This window comes from Crocuta crocuta, unplaced genomic scaffold (genome assembly GCF_008692635.1).
Source record: "Crocuta crocuta isolate KB4526 unplaced genomic scaffold, BGI_CrCroc_1.0 scaffold258, whole genome shotgun sequence".
In the NCBI taxonomy this organism is placed as follows: domain Eukaryota; kingdom Metazoa; phylum Chordata; class Mammalia; order Carnivora; family Hyaenidae; genus Crocuta; species Crocuta crocuta.
In genome coordinates, this window is record NW_027532842.1 from 5,858,018 (window position 1) to 5,880,903 (window position 22,886).

A 22,886-nucleotide genomic window follows, 5' to 3' on the forward strand; every position below is an offset into this window, starting at 1 on the left:
AGCAATTACATGGCAAAAAAAATTGTGTGTGTGTGTGTGTGCGTGTGTGCGTGTGAAGAGAACGTCCATTAAATACCAATGGACACACGGTGCCTAAAATCAAAGACCAACACAGAAGTTTGAGAGCTCTCATTAAATGAAGCCCATTCCAGTGATCTGGGATCCCAATAATCTGTTCGTCTGCAGTTGGGTCCTGCTGGCCCGTGATTGGCCCAAGGTCAGCGGGGAGGCCGCTCAAGCAAGGACACAAATATCACTTTATGCAAAGACACCTGCTGCGGGGATTCCTTCTTCCAGACTGGGACGGGTGCCTCGCTTGCTCTCCCTTTATTAAAAAGGATGGGGGTGGGGATAGAGGGAAGCCACGTTTTCTGAACTGATACCCGTAGAAGATGCTACCTGACTCCAGCCTGGCTGCAATTTTTGAAGTTCTTCCAAAACATCTTGTGCCTTACTCGGTTCCCTCCCCCTTCCTGCTGTTTTGCAGATACACCCACTAGGGAATTCTATGGCAGGAAGGCGGGATTGTATTTAGTTAGCCCTCGATTCCTGCTTTAAGCAGCAGCTGGGTGCAGCCTGCGGCCCTGGGCTTCAGGTAAGTGCGGTAGGAAACAATTGCTTTAAGTTCAGGTTGAGGCATCGGAGTCCTAAAACACGTCTTACCTAATCCGTGGGCGCTGATCCTGCTTCGTTATTTGCGAAGTAGGCAGCTGTCTGCTGCGCCTTGGGCGGGAAAGGAGCAGGCTGGCTCCACACTTGATTCTCGAGGAAGACGGTGAGCCGGAGACTAAAGCAGATTTTGATGTTCCCCTTCCAGAACACTGAGGACTGGCTGGGAAAACTAAAGGAGGAAGCGTAAGGAGAGCAGACCTTCCTAGAGAGCTTTCTAGAGAAGCTCGTGGGTTACTTGGCACACATTTCAGCGTGCCCATGTTTATGTGTGTGGGTGTCCTTACTAATCTACACGGCGCAGCTTGGAGACAAGCCCCTCGATGTATGTTAAAGAAGAAATACGTAACGTGTACAATGTTCAGGGCACATGGAAGAAAACATATTTGATGAGCAAAAAATCTTTTGGTCTGGAGATTCTGAAAGTGTCAAATCCGGGAGGGGTTTGGGGGTCATTTCATGTCTCGCATGTGACAAGCAGCGAAGCAGCTCAGGGGCGGGGGACCCAGTACCGAGTGCTCAGCTGGGTTCTGGGCGGGTCTGTTGTTAAACGGAGCGACCGGGTTTCCAGAAATTCAGCAGTGAAGACCTACAGGTGGAGCAAAGGAGAAACAACGCAGAAATAAGTTCAGTCGGTACCTGCGGTGGGGGGACGGGGGGGTCTAAAAGACGGTAACTCCAAAGTCCTTTGCGCCCCACCCCCACCCCCGGGGCGGTGATCAGGTTTGTGGGGCCACAGTGGAGTCCCAGGATCCTTCACCCCGTGAACTCTGCGTTCCAGGAGGATTGCGTCCACTCCCTCTGCGGTCACATGCCTGTACGATCTGTCTCAGGCAGCGACTGTGGTCAGATCGGGACCCAAAGGGCTGTATATCCAAGTGCCAGCGACTCTGACGACTGGGTGACTCCACACGCCCACACACCTCCCTCACGTGGATGGGCTCTCACCTTTGCCAGCAGACGCCTAGCTTAGCAGTCGGGAAAGAGACCCCCAAATAACAGTGGCTGCAGCAGGTTTGCAGAGCACTTCTCTCTCGTGTCAAAGATGGGCTGGAGGGCGGGGCTGGTCCGTGTGGCCTCAGAGACCAGAGCTTTCCTGTCCCTGGACTGCTGCCCTCTTCCAAGGCGTCCGAGACGTCTCCCTCCCCGCGGGACACAGTCCGGCCGCGGGAAGGGGCGAGGGGCCCAGGCGGCTACAGCCCCCCCCTTCGGGCCTGAGGTCCCTGCACAGGTCCTTTATGTCCACGTCCCACTGGCCGGAATCTAGGTTCCTTGTGCTTCCCAGGCTGCTGCAAGGGAGGCTGGGAAATGTCCGCTGCGGGCAGCCTCAGCCACCTCAAATCTCTATCACAAGGAGCGAGGAGGGGAGGGGGGTTGGAGAAACTAGCGATCTGCACCGAAGACATCGACCTGAATTAGAGTTAATACCCAGCCACGTCCCTGAGTGATGCTTTCCACACATGTGGAGCCAGGATGTACGTTTCTAAAGTTAACATTCAACAAAGAATTGCCTGTGACGTACTGAAAATTATCAAGTGGAAAGATGCAGTCCTCAGAACGCTTTTACCCTAGGGTGGCGCCTAATAAGTGCTCCCTAGCCTAGGTGCAGGGTGGAGCTGGGGTGGGGGTGGCAGTGATCCAGTTAGGAGAAGGGAGGGGGGACAGGGAGGGCAAGACGGAGATGAGGGGTCCTAGCTCTGTGCATTCTGGAGAAACAGAAATTAAAAGTTGAGTGCACCAATTGTGGGCTGAACTAATGAAACTGAGGATCCAGTTTATGGCTTTGTAAGAAGCACAAATGTAAGTTTTTATTTTGACAGATAACATCTTAATGTCTGCTGCATTCCTTGTGCAAGGCCTCACTTCCTTCTGAATTTTCTTTTTTTTTTTTAAATATTTTTCTTTATTTCTAGAAGAGAGAGACAGCGTGAGCAGGGGAGGGTCACAGAGAGAGGGAGTCACAGACTCTGAAACAGGCTCCAGGCTCTGAGCTGGCAGTCAGCACAGAGCCCGACACGGGGCTCGAACCCACGAACCGCGAGATCATGGCCTAAGCGAAAGTCGGACGCTTAACCGACTAAGCCACCCAGGAGTCCCCCTTCTGAATTTTCTTATTCGAGATGGTGCCATAACTTTTTTTTACTGCTCTTTGGGAGCAAAGCATATTTGCTTATTCAAAATCATTTGTTGAAGGTTGTCTGTGTGCTCGGCATGAGGTCTAAGCAAGTGCTCAAAACTAGAGGAAGAAATGACAGAGGCGCCTGGGTGGCCGGGTCTGTTAAGCATCCAACTCCGGCTCAGGTCATGATCTCATGGCTCGTGGGTTCAAGCCCCACATCAGGCTCTGTGCTGACAGCTCCGAGCCTGGAGCCTGCTTCAAATTCTGTGTCTCCTCCTCCCTGCTTCTCTCTCTCTCTCTCTCAAATAAACATTAAAATAATTTTTAAAAGAGAAATTACGGAAAGATAGATGTTACCTCCTCCCTAGCTGGAGGACAAAATGCAGTTTATCCCCACTGTGACCGCTTTATGACTTTATGATCCTTTTATTATTGGAATAATTGTAACACATTTGAAAAAATTAAAAAGGAACAACGTAGATCCCTTCACAGAGGTTGGTTTGCGCCATGTAGATTCAACTACGACCAGTCGCTTCTGAGTTAAACCGAAGAGGATGGTGTACATGGTTTATGGAATTTGGCTCTAAGAAAACAACTCAACTTCCTGAAATGGCGTAAGTTTGTGACTTCAAAGGGAAACATCTGTATTTCCTTTTCTAAAAGTACTTCCTTTGCCATCAAACCGGACCCTGTGATATTTAGAAGCTTCCATAAGATGGCGATATCATCCTTTGGATGACAAGTCTTGCTGGTTTTAAAAATATTTATCTAGAAATACTTTAATAGACACTGTAAAAAAGCATTATTTTAAAAAGGAAAAACTCCCATAGCCCTGCTTTTCTAAAGCAACCACATTCATTTGGATATATTTGGACCTGGTTTTTGTCGATATGCATGTATAATTACATAGGTACCTATGTAATTCATGATGTGCATGCCATTTAAGTCTGCTTTTTAAAAATTCAACACAACATCAGGGCACCTGGGGGCTCAGTTGGTTAAGCATCTGACTCTGGCTCAGGTCATGATCTCACAGTTTGGGAGTTCGAGCCTTGCATTGGGCTCTGTGCTGACAGCTCTGGGCCTGGAGCTGCTTCAGATTTGATGTCCTCCTCACTCTCTCTGCCCCTCCCTTGCTCATGCTCTGTCTCTGTCTCTCTCTCTCTCAAAAAGAAACATTTAAAAATAATGTTAAATTAAACACAACATATATCTTTCACATATTTCTACATGACCTTCATAATTATTTCAGGAGTTACATAATCTACTTAAGAACCACCGATGGTAGCACATTACGCAGCACACGCTTTCTCCCTTTTACAGGTAATGCTGTGGTTAATATCTTTGGCAAACACGTTTTGGGTTACTAAGAAGAATTCCCAGCATGAGATCACTGGGTTTAAGATACAAATGTCTTTTCTCTTTATCTGAAAGGTTGTGCAAATGGACGTCGCCCTCAGCCCTGTATGAGGATCTGGGTTCTGACCTGCTTCACTAGCCTCATGTTGTTATTTTTTTTCCTCCAAATTTTAATTTAAATTATGTGAGTTAACACATAGCGTAATATTGGTGATTCATCCCTTATGTACAACACCCAGTGCTCGTCATAACAAGTGTCCCCAGTAGCCGCCGCCCACCAGCCCATCTCCCTCCTTCCTCAGTTTGTTCTCTGTTGTTAAGTGTTTCTATGATTTGTGTCCCTCTCTCTTTTTCCCCTCCTATATGTCCATCTGTTTTGTTTCCTATTCCCACATATGAGTGAAGTCATGTGGCATTTGTCTTTCTCTGACTTACTTGGCTTAGCATAATATCCTCTGACTCTATTCATGTCATTGCAGATGGCAAGATTTCATTTCTTTTCTTTTTTTTTATTTCTAGGAGAAAGAGCATGAGCAGGGGAGGGTCAGAGAGAGAGGGAGTCACAGACTCTGAAATAGGCTCCAGGCTCGGAGCTGGCAGTCAGCACAGAGCCCGATGCGGGGCTCGAACCCACGAACCGCGAGATCGTGACCTGAGCCAACGTCGGCGCCCCTGTATCACATCTTCTTTATCCATTCATCAGACGATGGACACTTGGGCTCTTTCCATTAATTTGACTATTGTTGATAGTAATGCTGAAAACATCAGGGTGCATGTGTCCCTTTGAATCTGTATTTTTGTATCCTTTGAGTAAATGCCTAGTAGTGCAGTTATTGGATCATAGAGTAGTTCTGTTTGTAACCTTTTGAGGAACATCCATACTGTTTTCCAGAGCGGCTGCATCAGTTTGCATTCCCACCAATGGTGTAAAAGGGTTACACCCTTTCTCCACATCCTTGCCAACATGTGTTGTTTCCTGTGCTGTTAACTTCAGCCATTCTGACAGGTGTGAGGTGATCTCTCATCAGGATTTTGACGTATATTTATGTGACGGTGAGTGATGTTGAGCATCTTTTCATGTGTCTCTTACCATCCGAATATCTTCTTTGGAAAAATGTCGATTCATGTCTTCTGCACATTTCTTCACTAGATTAGTTGTTTTTTGGGTGTTGAGTTTGATAATTTCTTTATAGATTTTGGATACTAACTGTTTATCAGATGTGTCATTTGCAAATATCTTCTCCCATTTCGTACACTGTTTTTCAGTGTTGTTCGTTGTTTCCTTCCCTGTGCAGAAGCTTTTGTCTTGATAAAGTCCCAATAGTTCATGTTTGCTTTTGTTTCCCTTGCCTCTGGAGATGTGTCTCGTAAGAAGTTGCTGCGACCGAGGTCAAAGAGTTTGTTGGTTGGTTTCCTGTCTCACATTTAGGTCTTGCATACATTGTGAATTTATGTTTGTGTATGGTGTGAGAAAGTGGTCCAGGTTCATTCTTCTCTGTGTCACTGTCCAGTTTTCCCAACACCATTTGTTGAAAAGACTATCTTTTTTCCAATGGATATTCCTTCCTGCTTTGTCAAAGATGAGCTAACCATAGAGTTGTGTGTCCCTTTCTGGGCTTTTTATTCTGCCCCATTGATCTATGTGTCTGTTTTCATGATTGTGTCGTACTGTCCTGCTCACTACAGCTTTGTAATATCGCCAGAAGTCTGGAGTGATGCCCCTAGCTTTGCTTTTTCAGGATTGCTTTGGCAATTCGGGGTCTTTTGTGCTTCCATACAAACTTTAGGATTGTTTGTTCTAGCTCTGTGAAAACTCCTGGTGGTATTTTGATAGGAATTGCATTCAATGTGTTGATTGCTTTGGGTAGTATAGACATTTTAACAATGTTTGCTTTTCCAATGCATGTGCCTGGAATATTTTTCCATTTCTTTGTGTCCTCTTCAGTATCTTCCATAAGTGTTCTATAGTGTGCAGAGTACAGATCTTTTACCTCTTTGGTTAGGTTCATTCCTAGCTATCTTATGGTTGTTGGTGCAATCATAAACACAATCGATTCCTTGATTTCATTTTCTGCTGCTTCTTTATTGATGCATAGAAATGCAACAGATTTCTCTACGTTGATTTTATATCCTGTGACTTGCTGAGCTCATGTCTTCGTTCTAGCAATTTTTTGGCAGAGTCTTTTGGGTTTCCTACATAGAGGATCATGTCGTCTGCAAGTAGTGAAAGTTTGACCTCTTCCTTGACATTAAAAAAATTAAAATCTACTTTGTCTGATATAAATATGGCTTTCTTTTGGTGTCCATTAGCATGATAGATGATTCTCCATCCTCTCGCTTTGGTTTTTTTCCATCCCCTCACTTTGAATGTGCAGATGTCCCCTTAGGTCTAAAATGAGTCTCTTATCGGCAGCATATAGATGGGTCTTACTTTTTTTTTCCATTCTGATACCCTGTGTCTTTTGATTGGAGCATTTAGTCCATTTACATTCAGAGTATTTATTGACAGATATGAATTTAGTGCTGTCATGTTACCTGTAACGTTGGTGTGTCTGCTGATGTTTTCTGTTCCTTTCTAGCCTTTGTTGCTTTTGGTCTTCTTTTCCCCACTCAAAGTGTCCCCTTGAATATTTACTGCAGGGCTAGTTGGGGGTCATGAACTCCTTTAGTTTTTGTTTGTATGGGAAGCTCTTTATCTCTCCTTCTATTCTGAATGACAACCTTGCTGGATAAAGGGTTCTAGGCTGCATATGTTGTTCATTCAGTACATTGAATATCTCCTGCCACTCCTCTGGCCTGCCACGTTTTTGTGGACAGATCTGCTGCCAGTCTGATCTGTCTTCCCTTTTCCCTTGCTGCTTTCAGGAAGGGAATTTGACTATTTTTTTGTCTATGTGTTTTCTGAATTTGACTATTAAATACCTTGATGATGGCTGGGTTTTGATGAATGTAATGGGAGTTCTTGGGGGGGCGCCTGGGTGGCTCAGTTGGTTGAGTGCCCAACTCTTGATTTTGGCTCATGTCATGATCTTGTGGTTTGTGAGATCAAGCCCTGTGTCTCTCTCCTCTCTCTCTCTCTCTACGCCTCCCCTGGTCCTGTGCACTTTCTCTCAAAATAAATAAACTTTTTAAAATGGGATTTCTCTGTGCTTCTTGGATTTCAATATCTATTTTCTTCCCCAGATCAGGAAGGTTTTCAGCTATAATTTGATCAAATAAACCTCTCTTCCTTTGTCTTTGTCTTCTTCTTCTAGGACTCTTATGAACCAAGTGTTATTATGCTGTAAGGAGTTACTGAGTTCCCTAAGTCTACATTCTTGATCTAATACCTTTATTTCCCCCTTTTTTCCAGCTACATGATTTTCCATAATTTTCTCTTCTCTATCACTGATTTGTTCCTCTGATTTGGCCATCCTCATTGCCATGGCATCCAATCAGGTTTGCATCTCAGTTGTAGCATTTTTAATTTCAGCCTGACTAGTTTTTAATCCTTTTATTTCTGCAATAAGGGATTCTCTAGTGTCCTCTATGCTTTTCTCAAGCCTAGCTAGTATCCTTATCATTGTTTTAAATTCTAGTTTAGACATCTTACTTATATCCGTATTGATTAAGTCCCTGGCTGTCGTTTCTTCCTGTTCTTTCTTTTGGGGTGAATGTCTCATCTTGTCAATTTGGGGGGGTGGGGAAAGAACAAATAGTAATAACGTAAAAATTTAAAAACTGAAAAAAATAATAAAGGAAGCTAGAACCTAGGTGTATTTTGGTCTGCTTGTTAAAAGAAGCTAGAGAAAGGAAGGAGAAGGAAGGAAGGAAGCAAGCAAGCAAGCTTGGGCTTCCCCTATTCTCTGCCATCACAACCCGTCCTCTGTGTGGCACGAGTCTCATGTTATTTCTTGTTTTATGTCCTAAGCTATTTGTCACAACACATTCATTTCATTCAACACGTATTTATCCAACACACTGTTGTGGGCTTAATGCTGAGTACCAGGAATACGGGAAGGAGAAAAATACTGTCAGAGTTTTAGTCATACAATGACAGAAATAAGGGCAGCCCCCTATCATGGTGCCGTGAAAGAGTGGCATCGATGTGGGGCCCCTTCCTGGGGAGATTTGCTGTAGTCGAGAGGGTCCCATGAATTCGGGGTGCACGTTACCTTAGGGTCTTGCCTGTGTGTTCTCTTTGTCCACAACACTTGGCCTAACTAGCCTCTCTGCTCCTTTCGATCTCATTGCAAAGCTTACCACCCAGCGTTGGCCTCACTCCTGATGGGGCTGGAAAGCAAATCCAAAACTTGTCATGGGGCCTGAAAGTGTACTTCGCAAACTGCTTGTCTCTTGCGGTGTGTGCGTGTGCTCTCCACGGTGGTTTCTAGGGGTGCCTGAATTGGTTGAGCATCCAACTTCGGCTCAGGTCATGATCTCACTGCTTGTGGGTTTGAGCCCCACATTGGGCTCTGTGCTGATAGCTCAGAGCCTGGAGCCTGCTTCAGATTCTGTCTCTGTGTCTCTGCCCCTCCCCTGCTCACGCGCTGTCTCTCTCTCTCTCAAATATAAAAAATAAAACAAAAAAATTTTTAAAATTTAAATCAAAGGATACTTCTATTCATCGTAGGACAGCTTGGAATGCTTTACTCTTTTTCATTCTGTTTTATTATTTTTATCGTGGTAAAACAAACATTATATAGAAGGTACCATTGTAGCCACTTTCAAGCATCAAGTTCAGTGGCATTAAGTACATCCACATTTTTCAACGGTCCCCACCATCCGCTTCCAGTACTCTTTCATCTTCCCAAACTGAAACTGTGTCCCCATAAGCCCTCCATTCCCCTTCCCCAAGCTGCTGGCACCCACCATTCCGCTTTGTGTCTCTGTGAATTTGACTACCCTAGGGACCTCATATGAGTGGAATCACATAGTATTTGTCCTGTCTGGTTTATTTCACTTAGCGTAATGTCATTAAGGTTCAGCTGTGTTGTGGTACCTATGCCGGAACGTCCTTCCTTTTTAAGACCGAGTGGCATCCTGTTGTATGTGTAACACATTCTGCCGTCCATTCGCGTGTCAGTGGGCGTGTGGGTCGTCTCCACCCTGGGGCAGCTTTGAATGAAGCTGCCGTGAATGTGGGTGTACAAGCATCTGTTGAGTATCTCCACTTTGAATTCTTTTGCGTGTCTACCCAGAAGTGGGGTTGCTGAGTCCAATGCTAATGTTGGCTCTGCTTTACTATTGAAAATGCACTTTTCATGCACTTTGTAATCAAGTTTGTTTTTTACAGCAGCCCCGAGAAGTAAGTATTATTCTCTTCTCTGGCTCCAAAACGTGGTTTGGCCAAAGTGGAGCGGAGTGGTAAATGGAAGTACCCGACCTGGAACTCGGCCTTCTCCTTGACCGTTCGCCGTGAAGAGTGGTCCTAGTCAACGTGTTCTCTTCAAGAACAGTGGCCTTCTGGTTGTGGGAAGCTTTGTCTCCTAGTGGCTTCTCCCCTTACCCGTGTTGGCCGTTCGTACCAAGGTTGATCGGGAGCGGGTCCACGTCCCACGCTGAGGAACAGAGGCTGCGTCTGTGGCCCCAGGAACCAAGGCTTTTCATCTTTGGTCTGTGTTCCCCTCTTTCAGTTCAGCTCCGTCATCTGAAACATGAGGATCTGGCTGCTTCTGCTTGCGAGCGGCATCTGCCTGGGAAGCGTGAACCCACAGGACACGTGCAGGCAAGGGCACCCCGGCGTCCCTGGGAATCCGGGTCACAATGGCTTGCCTGGGAGAGACGGACGCGACGGAGCAAAGGGCGACAAGGGAGACGCAGGTACTCAGCACGTGGTAGCCTTCGGCTACCCTTCCGTTTACCCTCCGTTCCTCTTACCTCCCCCACTCGTTCATCACCAGTGCCATCACCACCCGCCCGCCCCCCTCCTTCATTTGTGTACCCATTGCTCGGAAAGTGGTGACTGAGCGCCTGCTCCAGGCTGGATTCCAGGTGCGGTGCAGGATGAGACCAACACGGCTTCCCCCTGCATGGGCGTTCCCACCTGGGGGACACCTGCTCTTTGGCCATCATGTCTGATACTGCAGGCCGTCTGATGTTGTAGATCTGGTGAGGATGTCATAGATCTTCCTGCCTCAGGTGCAGGTGTGGTGGGGCTTCGGCGCGTGGAGCACACAGGGAAATCTGATCGCTGAATATTTAGCCGAGAGCGCCTTGCTGCCATGCAGGGAGAGTTAGTGCCTCGCCACACAGCAGGGCAGGTGACCTGGAGGGACAGGGAACACGCAAGTAGGTGGTAAGTGAAGCCGCACAGCTGTACTCAGGTGTTGGGTCCCGCCCCGGGGTCTGGGGATCTGGGGACAGGATACAGCCTCTGGGAAGGAGATTTGCAAAACGCAGGGTATGTGAGTGGTTTCCATAACACTGACTGATAGACTTGGTTCTTGAACCGGGTTCTTGAGCCTGGGTCTGACCACAGGGTCACATACCTGCACCGTAAGCAGAATGATCTATCTGGGTCCAGGGGGAAGACATCAAAACATTTTAAAAGATAAGTTTAGAGGGCGCCTGGGGGGGCTCAGTCAGTTAAGCATCTGACTTCAGCTCAGGTCACGATCTCACAGTTCATGGGTTCGAGCCCCGCGTCGGGCTCTGTGCTGACAGCTCAGAGCCTGGAGCCTGCTTCGGATTCTGTCTCCGTCTCTCTGCCCCTCCCCCGCTCGCGCTTTGTCTCTATCTCTCTCTTTCTCAAATGTAAAATAAGACATTAGGCAAAATTGAAAAAAATAAAAGATAATTTTAGAGGAAGAAAAAAATTGAGCTTTGAAAATATTTAATATATAAATTGACTTGGGTGGCTTTATTTGGTCCCTCTGCAGACGGACATGTCATTTGAGGCCTAAAGCATGTCCCATGGGAGGAGTAGGGGCCCTCACACGTTCATTGTCCGTCAGGGTACTGTGGCCAATTGAGGTTACGTGTGCCCAGCCCACAGGATTTTCAAATTGTACTATCGAACTCACACAAACAGAAGGGTGCCCGCAGACACTTCCGCAGAAACTCAAAGATCGAAGGTCGACTTGATAATGCAAACGTTGAAGAATCACACAAAAATAGCGGAGTTTTCATTTCTCTTCTCAGTGTTAACTTTTCAATTGCGCGTGAGCAGGAGAAAATGAGGATGAACTAGTCAGGTCTGACAAGATGTCTGACAAACACCTAGAAATTTTTAAGACATGGGACCTATGGAAATACATTGACATTCATTAGAATGAATCTCATCCCAACTGTAAACTGTACCATGAGATATCAGTTATCATAGAAACACCCCAGTTGAAGGAGACACTTCAGGACTCTGTGGAATCTGAACGCAAACCACCATCACCTTCCGCAGCAATGCATTATAGTGCGAACTTCATCAAATTTAAGGACGAATATGTAGAACCCTTTTGCTATTTCAGAATCCTGTCAGAAGATTAGATATTCCTCTGACTATATTAAAAATGGTTGAAATGATACACAGAAAGCAACTTCAGGATAGGCTAAAATGAATGCTTTGCCAGCAGATGCTGTTGGAATATGGATTTTTTTAAAGTTTATTTTATTTTAGAGGGTGGGGGGGAGGGGCAGAGAGGGGAGAGAATCCCAAGCAGGCTCCATGCTTATGGGGCAAGGCTCGATTTCACGAACTGTGAGATTGTGACCCGAGCTGAAATCAAGAGTTGGTCGCTTAACGGACTGAGCCCCCCAGGACCCCCAGAATATGGGCTCTAAAAAGTCTTTGTTAAGTTTTGGAGAAATGAATATTAGAACGAATTACTTACTATGGGAGTCGGCTGCACAGCTGAAATGAAAGCCCAGGTGTTTTCAGGTGTTTCTCTGCTCATGGCATTTGGGAATCCAGGGGATTTGTTGGGTGGGCTGGCAGAAGCAGAGAGTCACCAGCCATCTCTCTTACCACCGCCCTGCAAATCGGCTCCGTGGGGGCTCCAATGGGTAACATCTCTAGTAGAATCCATGTCACTCTTTGGCATTAGACCAGTCTCATTTCTGGGTAGTAAGAAGCCCAGTCCAAGTAGATGGCAAAACCTCAATCTTATTGAAATCCATTCTTCTCGCTTTCCCCTCCCACTGGGACCACAGTGTGTATGCATGTATGTGCATGCAGGTGGGTGTACATGGGTGTATGCGTGTGTGTGCATACGTACACAGGATACACTTGTGTCTTCGTGATTCCCTCATCTTTTGCTTCTACTCTCCTTCCTTACAGCAAGGACTCCCTTTGATTCCAGAGATGTTGACTTTTAACTTGGGAAGCTGGGGCTCAGGAGAGCCTGTTCTGGGCTCCAAACTTGTGTGTGGGCAGCTAAACTTCACTTACCTGATGTTCTCATTGGGGTTGGCCAGGCTGGCTTAATCAGTGACATTTACTACCACTCTAAGGTGCCGGAGAGGCCCTTCCAGAACCCTCCCTTCCATCCCAGATAGTGCCAGGTAACCAGAGTCATCTGTGCTTCCATAGGAGGCTAGTGAACCTTCCACTCCACTCTACACGAGCGTGATAGGAAAAGGGCAGAAGTGAGAAAGCCACCCAGTGCCTCCAACGGTCAGTCCCTCCCCAAGCGCCCCTCACAAGAGAAAAACGTAATTGTGATCATCTGGGCACATGTGACCATGTGACCATCCTGTCCCATTTCCTGGAGCTGGGGGCTTGGGATGTCCACTCAATTCAGTGCATAATTCACTTCTATTACACAACTCACATCTGCCTCTCTCCACCCGCACTTCTGCAAAAGACAGTGTGTGCGTGGGGGGCGGGGCACACTCCCAGGACTCTTCAGTCTACGCCCCCGGTTGAGACCGGTGGTCGGGAAATGCGGAATCAGAATTTTAAGTCCTGTCCATTCTCTTCTCTCCCACGTAGGAGAACCAGGACATCCTGGTGGTCCAGGGAAGGATGGAGTGAACGGAGAGAAAGGCGAGCGAGGTCAGAAATTGTGTTCCATTTCACGGCGCTCTACTTCTGAGCCATCGGTGGTGGCTTAAGCATTTGGCGCTCAAGGGCAAGTAGCCTTTGTAGCCTCTGACGATGATCCAGCAATAAGGGCAACACAGCTCTTGCGTTCTAGAAGCTCATGATTCTTCTTCTGTCAAGGGCCAGATAGTAAACAATCTCAGGTTCCCAGGCCACGCGGCCACAACCGCAGGGCGAAGCAGCCGTGGAAGTACGTGGGCTGTGTTCCCGTGACGTGCCGTGAAAACCCGAAGCCGGATTCCATATAATGTTCACGTATCGCAGAATATTACTGGTGACACTTAAAAGTGCAACCCATGCTCAGCCTGTGGGCCAGATACAGGCAGGTGGGAGGTGGGAGGCGGGCTTTGCTCACGGGCCTGTTGTAGCGGGTGAGCCCTGAGGAGGGACGCTGACTCTGCTTCGGCGACACTTCCTGGAGAAGTGGCACTGGAGTTGGGCCCGGCGGGGTGAGGAGGGCGCTGGCACTTGTGACTGATGGGCAGGGAGAATGGCCTCATGGCAGACACTTTGTGCTAGGTCATGCTACGTGCTTTTCACATATTTTTTGTTAGCTTATTTATTTATTTTGAGAGGGAGCGAGAGCGAGAGAGCGCATGTGTGCAGGAGGGGCAAAGAGAGGGAGAGAGAGAGAATCCTACGCAGGCCCCGCACTGTCAGCACAGAGCCCAATGTGGGGCTCCAACTCCTGAACCGTGCGATCATGACCTGAGCCCAAAACGAGTGTCCAACCGACTGAGCCACCCAGGCGCCCGGTTGTTCACATATTGACTCCCTACACAGCCTGTACATGAGGTAGTATGATGATCCCAGTCTTACAGATGAGGAGACAGGTGGAGGTGGCCAAGCAGCGTGTCCCCTTGCGCGTGCGTGCAGGAGGGAGGGATGGACCTGTGCTCATCACCACTCCCCCGGGTGGGGCTGGAGGCGACAGGGCCCAGTGATGAACAGAGGGACGCAGCGGTGCCTGGGCAGGCCGGACCGGACAGCCGAGACCCGTGGCTGCCACGCTTCAGGAAGACATTGTACGGTGTTCACTCCGGGGAGGGGTGTTTGAGAGGAAGTCACAGAGCTAGAGCTGAGGGGTGGTTCGCTGAAAGTAGCTTGAGTCCATCTGCCTTTGTTGGTTTCTCTATTCCAATGCCGTGGGCTCGAGGACTGGCGGGGTTTGGCGGTCCGAGTCGACCGCGACAGTCCGGGGCTGGGATTTCTAACGTGAACCCCGACACTAACACAGCGGACGGGAGTAAGAAGGCGTTTGGCACCCAAGCGCGCGTGTGATTGTGAGTGTGAGCGGGTGTGTACGCCGCGCACGCAATTTAGGAAGTAAATTAACGTTCCGACCTGAGCATGTGCCGAACTTGCACTCCTGTATCCCACTCATGTGCTCAGTATCGGAGAAGCCAAAGCTGGTGGCGCAAGGGGATGTCTCACCCATCGCTTCCTGTGTTCTCTCTTTTTCCGCCTAGGAGCAGATGGAAGAGTTGAAGCCAAAGGCATCAAAGGGGATCAAGGCTCACAGGGACCCCCGGGAAAACACGGGCCGAAGGGCTTTGTGGGTCCCATGGGAGAGAAAGGTCTCAGGGGGGAGACTGGCCCTCGAGGACAAAAGGGGGAGAAAGGTGACGTGGGGCCCACAGGTCCAGACGGGCTACGGGGCGACAGCGGGCCTTCAGGCCCCCCGGGTTTGCCTGGCCCTGCGGGCCCCATTGGAAGGCCTGGCCCCAAGGGAGATGCTGGCCCCCTCGGGCCCCAGGGGGAGCCAGGGGTCCGGGGACTGAGAGGCTGGAAAGGGGACCGAGGCGAAAAAGGGAAAATCGGCGAGACTCCGGTCTTGCCCAAAAGCGCTTTCACGGTGGGGCTCACGGTCCTGAGCAAGTTTCCTGCTCCGGACGCACCCGTCAAGTTTGACAAGATCCTGTACAACGAATTCAGTCATTACAACGTGGCCACGGGGAAGTTCACATGCCACGTGGCCGGGGTCTACTACTTCACCTACCACATCACCGTGTTCTCCCGGAACGTCCAGGTGTCTCTGGTCAGAAACGGGGTGAAAATGCTGCACACCAAGGACGGCTACACGAGCTCGGAGGACCAGGCGTCTGGCGGCATCGTGCTGCCGCTGAAGCTGGGGGACGAGGTGTGGCTGCAGGTGGCAGGTGGGGACAGGTTCAACGGCTTGTTTGCAGATGAGGACGACGACACAACCTTCACAGGCTTCCTTCTGTTCAGCCAGTGACGGAGGCGTTTGCGACTCCGCCTCACCACCGTCAGGGAGGCTCGGTTAAGACCTCCTGGTGACTCGACTCTACGAATTACTCTCGTCATTGTAATAACCGTGGGGGGCAGGGGGGCAACCAAACGCTCGCCCTAGGGCGCCTGGCTGGCTCAGCCGGGGACGCCTCGCAGCTCTCGACCTCGCGGTTGTGAGTTCAAGCCCCATGTTGGGCGTAGAGATTACTTAAAGATAAAATCTTAAAAAAAAAATACCTGCAGCATTTATTATAATTTATTTATGGTTTTTCATCGTTCCCCCTATCCGAAGAGTCCTTCGCATGTTGAGTGTCTTATGGGAATAGGGTCCTGATGTCATTTTGGTTCTTGAAGGAGCCACATAAGGTCTTACCCTGCATCTGAATTGCTGGGGAACAGCCGGGAGAAAGGCAAGTGTTCAAATGTTCATTCCATTTCGTAACGAACACAAGTTGGAAGCTGCTGACGGGACATTCCAGAAAGCTGCGGAAAACATTGCTCATTTAACTTAGGTTTAATCGCCATTCAGGTCAAGAAATAGTTGTTGAGGAAACCATTTCCTCAACTTGAATCTTTCCTGCGATTATTGTAACAAGGCACCACGAACGAGGGTGTTGAAAACCACAGAAAGTACCTGTCTCAGGATGCTGGAGGCTAGGAGTCTAAAATCAAGGTGTCAGCCAGGCCAGCATCCCTCTGAAGCCCCTGAGGAAGGTTCTACTTGGCTCCTTCCAGCTTCTGGTGGACCGGGCATTTCCCGGCTTGAGGAAGCCTCCAGGCTCTACCCCCGAACTCACCTGGCCATCTTTCCTCTATGTCTGCCTGTGTGCAAACCTCCCTTTTCTGATAAGGACACCAGTCCTTTGGATTAGGGGCCACCCTAATCTAATATGCCCTTATCTTAACCTGATTACAGCCATACAGACCCTGTTTCCAAATAAGGTCACGTTCACAGATACTAGGGACAGAACTTGAACGTTTCTGTTTGGGAGACGCGATTCACTGTATAATAGGCTGTTCTGATCCTCCCAAAGCCATGACCTTCCCCGATGCCAAGTACACTCACCCTCTCCCAAAATCCCCCAAAGTCTTAACAATGTCAGCATCAATGCTAACTCTAAGTCTCATCTAAGAATTGCCAGCTCAAAGTCCCCAATTTCATCATCTGAACCCTTTAAGTCAGTTATAATTTAGAAGCAAGATCTAAGGCGTGGATTATCCTGGGGCAAAATCCCTCTCCCTCTGGGAACCTGGGAGCCCAGACGCATCCTTTGCTTCCAGAATACAGTGGTGGGAAAGACACAGGATGGACAGTCCCGTTCCAAAGGGGAGGAAAAAAAGGATCGCAGATCTCTAACAAGTTTATTTTATTTATTTTTAAAGCAGTTATTTTTTAAAAATTTTTAAAAAAGTTTAATTTCTTTTTGAGAGACAGAGAGAGAGAGAGAGACAGCATGAACAAGGGAGGGTCAGAGAGAGAGGGAGACACAGAATCCGAAGCAGGCTTCAGGCTCTGAGCTGTCAGCACAGAGCCCGATGCGGGGTTCGAACCCACGAACCGTGAGATCATGACCTAAGCCGAAGCCCGACACTCAACCGACTGAGCCACCCAGGTGTCCCAAACAAGTTTAAAACACAGCAGGGTGAATTCCATGTGATTTTTTTCACTGCTTACCTTATAAATATTTTATTTAAAAAAATTTGTTTTTAGCATTTAGAACCATGAGATCGTGACCTGAACTGAAGCCAGATGCTTAACTAACCAAGGCACCCAGGCGTCCCGTAACCTTATAAAAATTTGAAAGGAGCTCCTCAAAAGGAAAAGGTTCCTGGGAAGAGACACCAAACAGTTACAGTGGAAAGCGGAGGGTGGGGGTGAGTTTACTAAGGAAATGGGGTAAAGGGAAACTTGCGTCTTAGGCCATAGCAGCGATTTCTTGTTCAGATGGGCACCATCCACTTCCCTCTCGTCTGGTCCTCATGTGCGTCCTCACACACATCTTTCCAAGGGTGTAGACTCTACACTCTGGGTGGACATGGGACTCAGGCCTGGCTAACAAGAATAGCACCTTCTGGCCACGGTGACTCTTTCCAAAATGGCGCCTGAACCCACTGGATCCAATGACGTGCAACATGCAACTTTGGAAGGCCAGTCGGGGAAAAAAAAGAGCAGGATCCTCAGGTGACGTCAGAGCCTTACTTGGCAGCCATTTAGCTCATCTGTAGAGCCTGAGAACCAAGCCAAACAGGGCTGGAGACGACCCAGTTCTGGAGACATTGTTCAGACCCCTGAAGGCGGAGATACCCCTGGACAGTTCCGTTGTGTGACACCAGGTTCTCCGTTTGTTTACACCAGTCCGGGGCAGGTTTTTTGGTGTTATTGTCATCGTTACCACGGCTTTTGTCTGAAAGAATATTGAGTCGTCAATGACCCAAGGAGAGGGCAGCGTGATGACAGCGGGACCAGCCCAGGACTGAGCAGAGATGCACAGGTGGCTGTTCAGCCCTGACCAAGGGACCTGCCGTGTGCGCACGATTCAGCCCTTCTGTGCTCCCACCCCCCACTGTGCAGTCGTGCTTGGGTTACATGATTTTACACGGGCCCAAGCCTCTAAAATTCTGGAAGGAGTACGTATCCCTAGGTAGACTCTATATACATACATATAAGTTTATTTGAGAGAGAGAGAAAGGGTGAGCAGGGGAGGGGCAGAGAGAGGGAGAGACAGTATCTGAAGCGCAGTGTATGCTGTCAGCACAGAGCCTGAGGCAGGGCTCCAACTCACAAACCCTGAGATCACGACCTGAGCCGAAGTCAGATGCTTAACCGGCTGAGCCACCCAGGCGCCCCTCAATATACTTTCCTGAGTTTGAGAGCAACTAATAAAGAAGCAAAAGCTGCGAGCTCAGTGCATGTTCAAGGTACACTCTGTCCCGAATCACAGCCTGGGACCAGTTTATCTGACAGGGTGTGCCACGAGAAATTGGGACGTATGGCCATTCTATCCATACTCCAAGCAAGTCGACGCACTTGGGACGATGTCTTCATTCCCTGGGAAAAACAGGATTTCTCTGGGGCGCCTCGGTGGCTCAGACGGTTGAGTGTCCAACTTGGGCTCAGGTCACGATCTCACGGTTCATGGGTTCGAGCCCCGGGTCTGACTCTGTGCTGACAGCTAAGAGCCTAGAGCCTGCTTCGGATTCTGTGTGTCCNATGAAATCACAACGTACGGTACATAATGAAACGCAGCGTACAGTTACATTGTAGGGAGTTGCACAGGCACGTGTCAGTGCTCGTCATAACTAAATTTTAATTGTTATTTACCATGATTAACTGGCCCTTTCTCCCTGCCAAGCTAAACTGAAAACAAACTCCATTTGAAACTAATTTTCCCATCATCCCAGCCCCCCCACCCCCCGGGGTGAGGGAGGGAAGGAGGGGGATTAACAGCTAGTTCTAGGAAGCATGTGCAGCTCCTGGCCTCATCTTCTGGCTTGCTGGAACTTTCCAGAAGGTTCTCAGGACTGATCAAACCCAACAGGCAAGGTTCAAACGAACAGAGTTTTATTCCAAGCCCAAACATTCAGGGGAGATAAAGCTCTGGCATGACTTCAAGTAAGGCAGTTTGGATGTCCCGGAACCAGCCGGTAGTATCCAGCGCCTGCATAAACCGAGGCGGAGAGGGTGCTCCGACGAGCACCAGGCAGTGGGGGGTCGGCTGCCCGCAGGGAGGCGGCAGGGCAAACGGTGAGCTGCCTTGGCCGCCTCCCTTCCGCTCGGCCCCTTCTCCCACTCGGGACAGGTTTCTCTCTCCAACTTCAGAAGCCTCTGGAAAGAAAGACACTTCACTGTCCCCAACCCGCGCGCACTTCTGGAAGGCAGGGGAGCCAGGCGCCCCGCCCGATTCCCCCTCTGCCGCCGCGGGTGTCGACACGAGGGCAGGCTTCCCACCCCGGACAAGAACCCGGCCCGGCCGCACCCGTCGCGTGACCTCCGTCCACGCAGGGGGCGAAGGCGGCCAGGGCCCCCGCCCTTTCCACAGTCCCCGTCCTGAGCCCCAGATCGCCATTTCCCAGCCACCCCTGCGCTGGAACCTTCTCACTCCCCTACGGCTGAGTGAAGCTGAGCTAAACCCTCCCTCTGCAGATTGTGGGTCATTGTAACAAGTTGAGAGTCAACACTTAGGTGCAGATTCACCGACGGTAAATCCACTACGTTCCACCCAGCCATGCGGTGCAGGCGCACCGTCTATTTGATTTCTACCAGCGTTTAGAGTGGAGACGCATGGAGTCCAGGAGCATCACGGGTCCTGCCACCCTGGGGGCGGCGTCCAGGGCTCCTCCCGGGGGGCCTTAACCCTGCAGCGACTTCGCCCGCCTCGCTCTAATCACGCGGGACGGAAGAGGAAGCCTGGCCGTTCTCTACTCCAGGCACACGGGGGCGCAAGAGCGCGGCGTTAGCCACGCAGGCGGCGGAGGGACGCTCTTGCTCTCGGGACTGCGGCGTGCTCGCCGCCCGAGGTCTGGAGCCCCGACCCGGAAGCGCTGGCGTCACGTGGGGCGGCGTGGCCCGCTGCCTTGGAAACGCCGCGCGTGCTCCGGGCGGGGGTCGCGGTGCAGGGGCGGGGCCTCGCGGCGAGGGAAGGGGCCGCTCGNCGCCCTCGCCGCGCGCGCGGACCGACGCCGCTCAAGTTCACGTGCGCTGAGGCCCAGCCCTCGCACTGCCGGCTCGCAGGCGGCGTCTCGTCGTCGTGGGGTTACTAGTTCCACCGACGCTCCAGGCGCCGTTGGGAGCTTTGGGAGCTTTTCCCGAGGCTTTGGGCTCTTGTTGTTGTTTTTTAATGTTTTATTTATTTCTAGGAGAGAGAGAGAGAGAGACAGCGTGAGCAGGGGAGGGTCAGAGAGAGAGGGAGTCACAGACTGAAACAGGCTCCAGGCTCTGAGCTGGCAGTCAGCACAGAGCCCGACGCGGGGCTCGAACCCACGAACCGCGAGATCATGACCTAAGCGAAAGTCGGACGCTTAACCGACTGAGGCTCCCAGGCGCCCCGGCTTTGGGCTCTTGTGATAAAACACGAAACTGTTGAGAACAGTCTTAATTTGTTGTAATGCGATGGCGTTGATCCCGTTGATTTCTTCCCCCCCGGGGAGCCACTGACCGCATCCTTGGGTTCCTGTTTATTTCTGTCTCCCCACGCGCAGCCTGGGGTCTGGCATTACGGTTAAAGGTGAAAGGCAGGCAGGCTGGATGTTGTCCTTGCATTTGTGGATTTTATCCGCCCCAGGTGGTTACTTTTATTTTTGCCTTTGTAATGTCCTCATCGTTTCTACCATTCCTTTCTTATTTAGGACGCAGTTCACAGTGAGCCTAATGATGTGAGTGTTTTCTTATTCGATCTCTGTCATTGCCTTTGTTTTAAACCTGTTTTTGTAAGAAATTGGCTACCCCGCCTTCCGTATGGGTGAGTAACGGAATAAGGTATTAGCGTAATTGGTGTGAGAACAGCCACCTGTAGGCACTGAGTAGAACGATGGGAAAAGTAAGCTTGGTGTTGGGTGGCTGAAATATAACTAATTTTAGCTTGGTTTTTTTCTTTCGTAGGTCATGGTTTTCTAGGTTTTCAGATACCTGAATTGGTTTTCGAGGAAACAAGAACAAGACAAAACCCCAAAGGGTTATGTAGTCCGAGGTTTAGAATTCCCAAGAGCAGTACGGAGAGGTGTGCTGGGAAATGAAACATAGTCTGTACTTGCATCAAATTAAATCAGTGTAAAAAATCTAAGTTGGTTTTGGTCCCAATGGAGTCCGCCTGCAACTGTCTTTATTTTTTTCAACTTCTTAGTCATTTTGGAGGGAGGTTAATTTCATGCATCCCTTCTTGCAGAAATGGTCTGAAAGTTTTGTCTCTTGCTGTTTTCCAAAATCAACCTATTAGTCACCTGCAGAGTTGAGCTACAGAGCTAAGCGCTGGTCCATTGCTGTCTCATTCGTGAGTTTGCCCAGGTGGTGGGGCCGAGCAGGGCAGCTGGTTAACATGATGAAGACGGCTCCTGCCTCTGGGGTTTTGCCTTCTCAGGAGAGACTTTGAAACAGATAAATTGCAGTACAGAAGTACAGAAATAGTGTGTGCTTTAGGGATGTACAGAGCAGGCTCAAGTTCGGTCTTTCCCACAGTTAATGACCTCAGCCCTTTTTTTTTTTTTTTAAGCTTCTTAAAGTGTGTTCCCTTATCTGTAGAAGAAGAACGATGATGCCTGCACTAGGATTATGTGATTTAGACGAGGGAACCTAGGGGCACCTGGGGGTATCAGTTTGTTGAGCAGCCGACTTCGGCTCAGGTCATGATCACACCATTCATGGGTTCGAGCCCCGCGTCGGGCTCTGTGCTGACAGCTCAGAGCCTGGAGCCTGATCGTATTCTGTGTCTCCCTCTCACTCTGACCCTCCCCTGCTCCTGCTCTGTCTCTCTCTCTCTCTCTCAAAAATAAATACACATTTGGGGCGCCTGGTGGCTTAGTCGGTTAAGCGTCCGACTTTCGCTTAGGTCATGATCTCGCGGTTCGTGGGTTTGAGCCCCGCGTCGGGCTCTGTGCTGACTGCCAGCTCAGAGCCTGGAGCCTGTTTCAGTCTGTGACTCCCTCTCTCTCTGACCCTCCCCTGCTCACGCTGTCTCTCTCTCTCTCTCCTAGAAATAAAAATATTAAAAAAGTAAACATTTAAAAAAATTAAAAATAAATGACAGAACCTATATAAAGTACATAATTCTCTTTTTGGTGTATAGTAAATGCTTTGTGTTTCCTTCCTGGCTTCCTGAGTGTTGTAACACGTGTGAGTGACCTGGTACAAAAGGGTGGTCGTTCCCATTATAAGAGTGATTTCTGTCCTTATCAAGATCTGAAATGCTTTAGGAGACTATAAAATTTGCTGCTTTCAGCCAATGAGTTGGTTTTAACACCTTATTAAATCTATCAAAATATCTGTGTGCTCAGCAGTCAGCCCCTCCTCCCTGTCTCAGAGTTGTGGACTGCGTGGTTCTGTGGACTGGACCCAGTGGCCAGCAATGTCGCTGGAGACTTTACATAGACTTTCTAATCTAGTAGCTCACGTATCCATGCTGTCAGGGATGGCTCGTCATCCCCGTTGTGCCTAATGAGCCGAGACCCAGGAAGGGGAGAGCTTGGCCATGCTCGCTCACACAGCTAGTGGTGATTGTAGCTAGTATCTGTTAAATGGGTTTCTGTGTGCCAGGCAGTGGTAAAATGCTTTAAAAACACATCAGTTAATCCTTGTAACCACTTGACGAGGTAGGGTCTGTAGTATTGGCTGAGCTGGGTGTTGAATCTGTGTCGTTCTCTTTTCGTGTTGTATGAAATAACTGAAAATGAAAAACAATTTACATTCTTAAAGTAGTTGTAGTTCCGTGGGAACAACGTGGGAAATGTGAACCCGGTGTCTGAGATCACAGCTGGTAT

At 49.2% G+C, this 22,886-nt stretch overlaps 2 protein-coding genes and 1 long non-coding RNA gene across 6 annotated transcripts in view; 2 read left to right on the forward strand and 1 right to left on the reverse strand.

The window, feature by feature from the left end:
- The first annotated feature begins 373 nt into the window (after nt 1–373).
- LOC144216109 (complement C1q and tumor necrosis factor-related protein 9A) lies at nt 374–15,641 on the forward strand. 4 transcript variants are annotated; one of them, XM_077745394.1, is made up of 4 exons: nt 377–595; nt 9,763–9,949; nt 13,053–13,115; nt 14,633–15,641. In XM_077745394.1, exons 2-4 carry the CDS (start codon nt 9,784–9,786, stop codon nt 15,400–15,402), a joined length of 999 nt encoding a protein of 332 aa, XP_077601520.1. In that variant the 5' UTR covers nt 377–595; nt 9,763–9,783; the 3' UTR covers nt 15,403–15,641. The 4 variants fall into 4 exon arrangements, with proteins under 4 accessions (XP_077601523.1, XP_077601520.1, XP_077601522.1 ...); XM_077745396.1 differs by lacking the exon at nt 377–595 and adding an exon at nt 1,276–1,295; XM_077745395.1 differs by lacking the exon at nt 377–595 and adding an exon at nt 9,467–9,658.
- Nucleotides 15,642–18,961: 3,320 nt separating this feature from the next.
- LOC144216158 (uncharacterized) lies at nt 18,962–19,788 on the reverse strand. Its single transcript, XR_013330585.1, has 2 exons — nt 19,678–19,788; nt 18,962–19,242 (listed from the first exon to the last, which is right to left on the reverse strand). It is a non-coding gene; the product is annotated as an uncharacterized LOC144216158 (long non-coding RNA).
- Nucleotides 19,789–20,944: 1,156 nt separating this feature from the next.
- Nucleotides 20,945–22,886, forward strand: part of MIPEP (mitochondrial intermediate peptidase) — a 160,335-nt gene continuing 158,393 nt past the window's right edge. The window contains exon 1 of the mRNA XM_077745425.1: nt 20,945–20,953. Coding sequence (XP_077601551.1) covers nt 20,945–20,953 — 9 coding nt within the window. The remainder of the gene's footprint in view (nt 20,954–22,886) is intronic.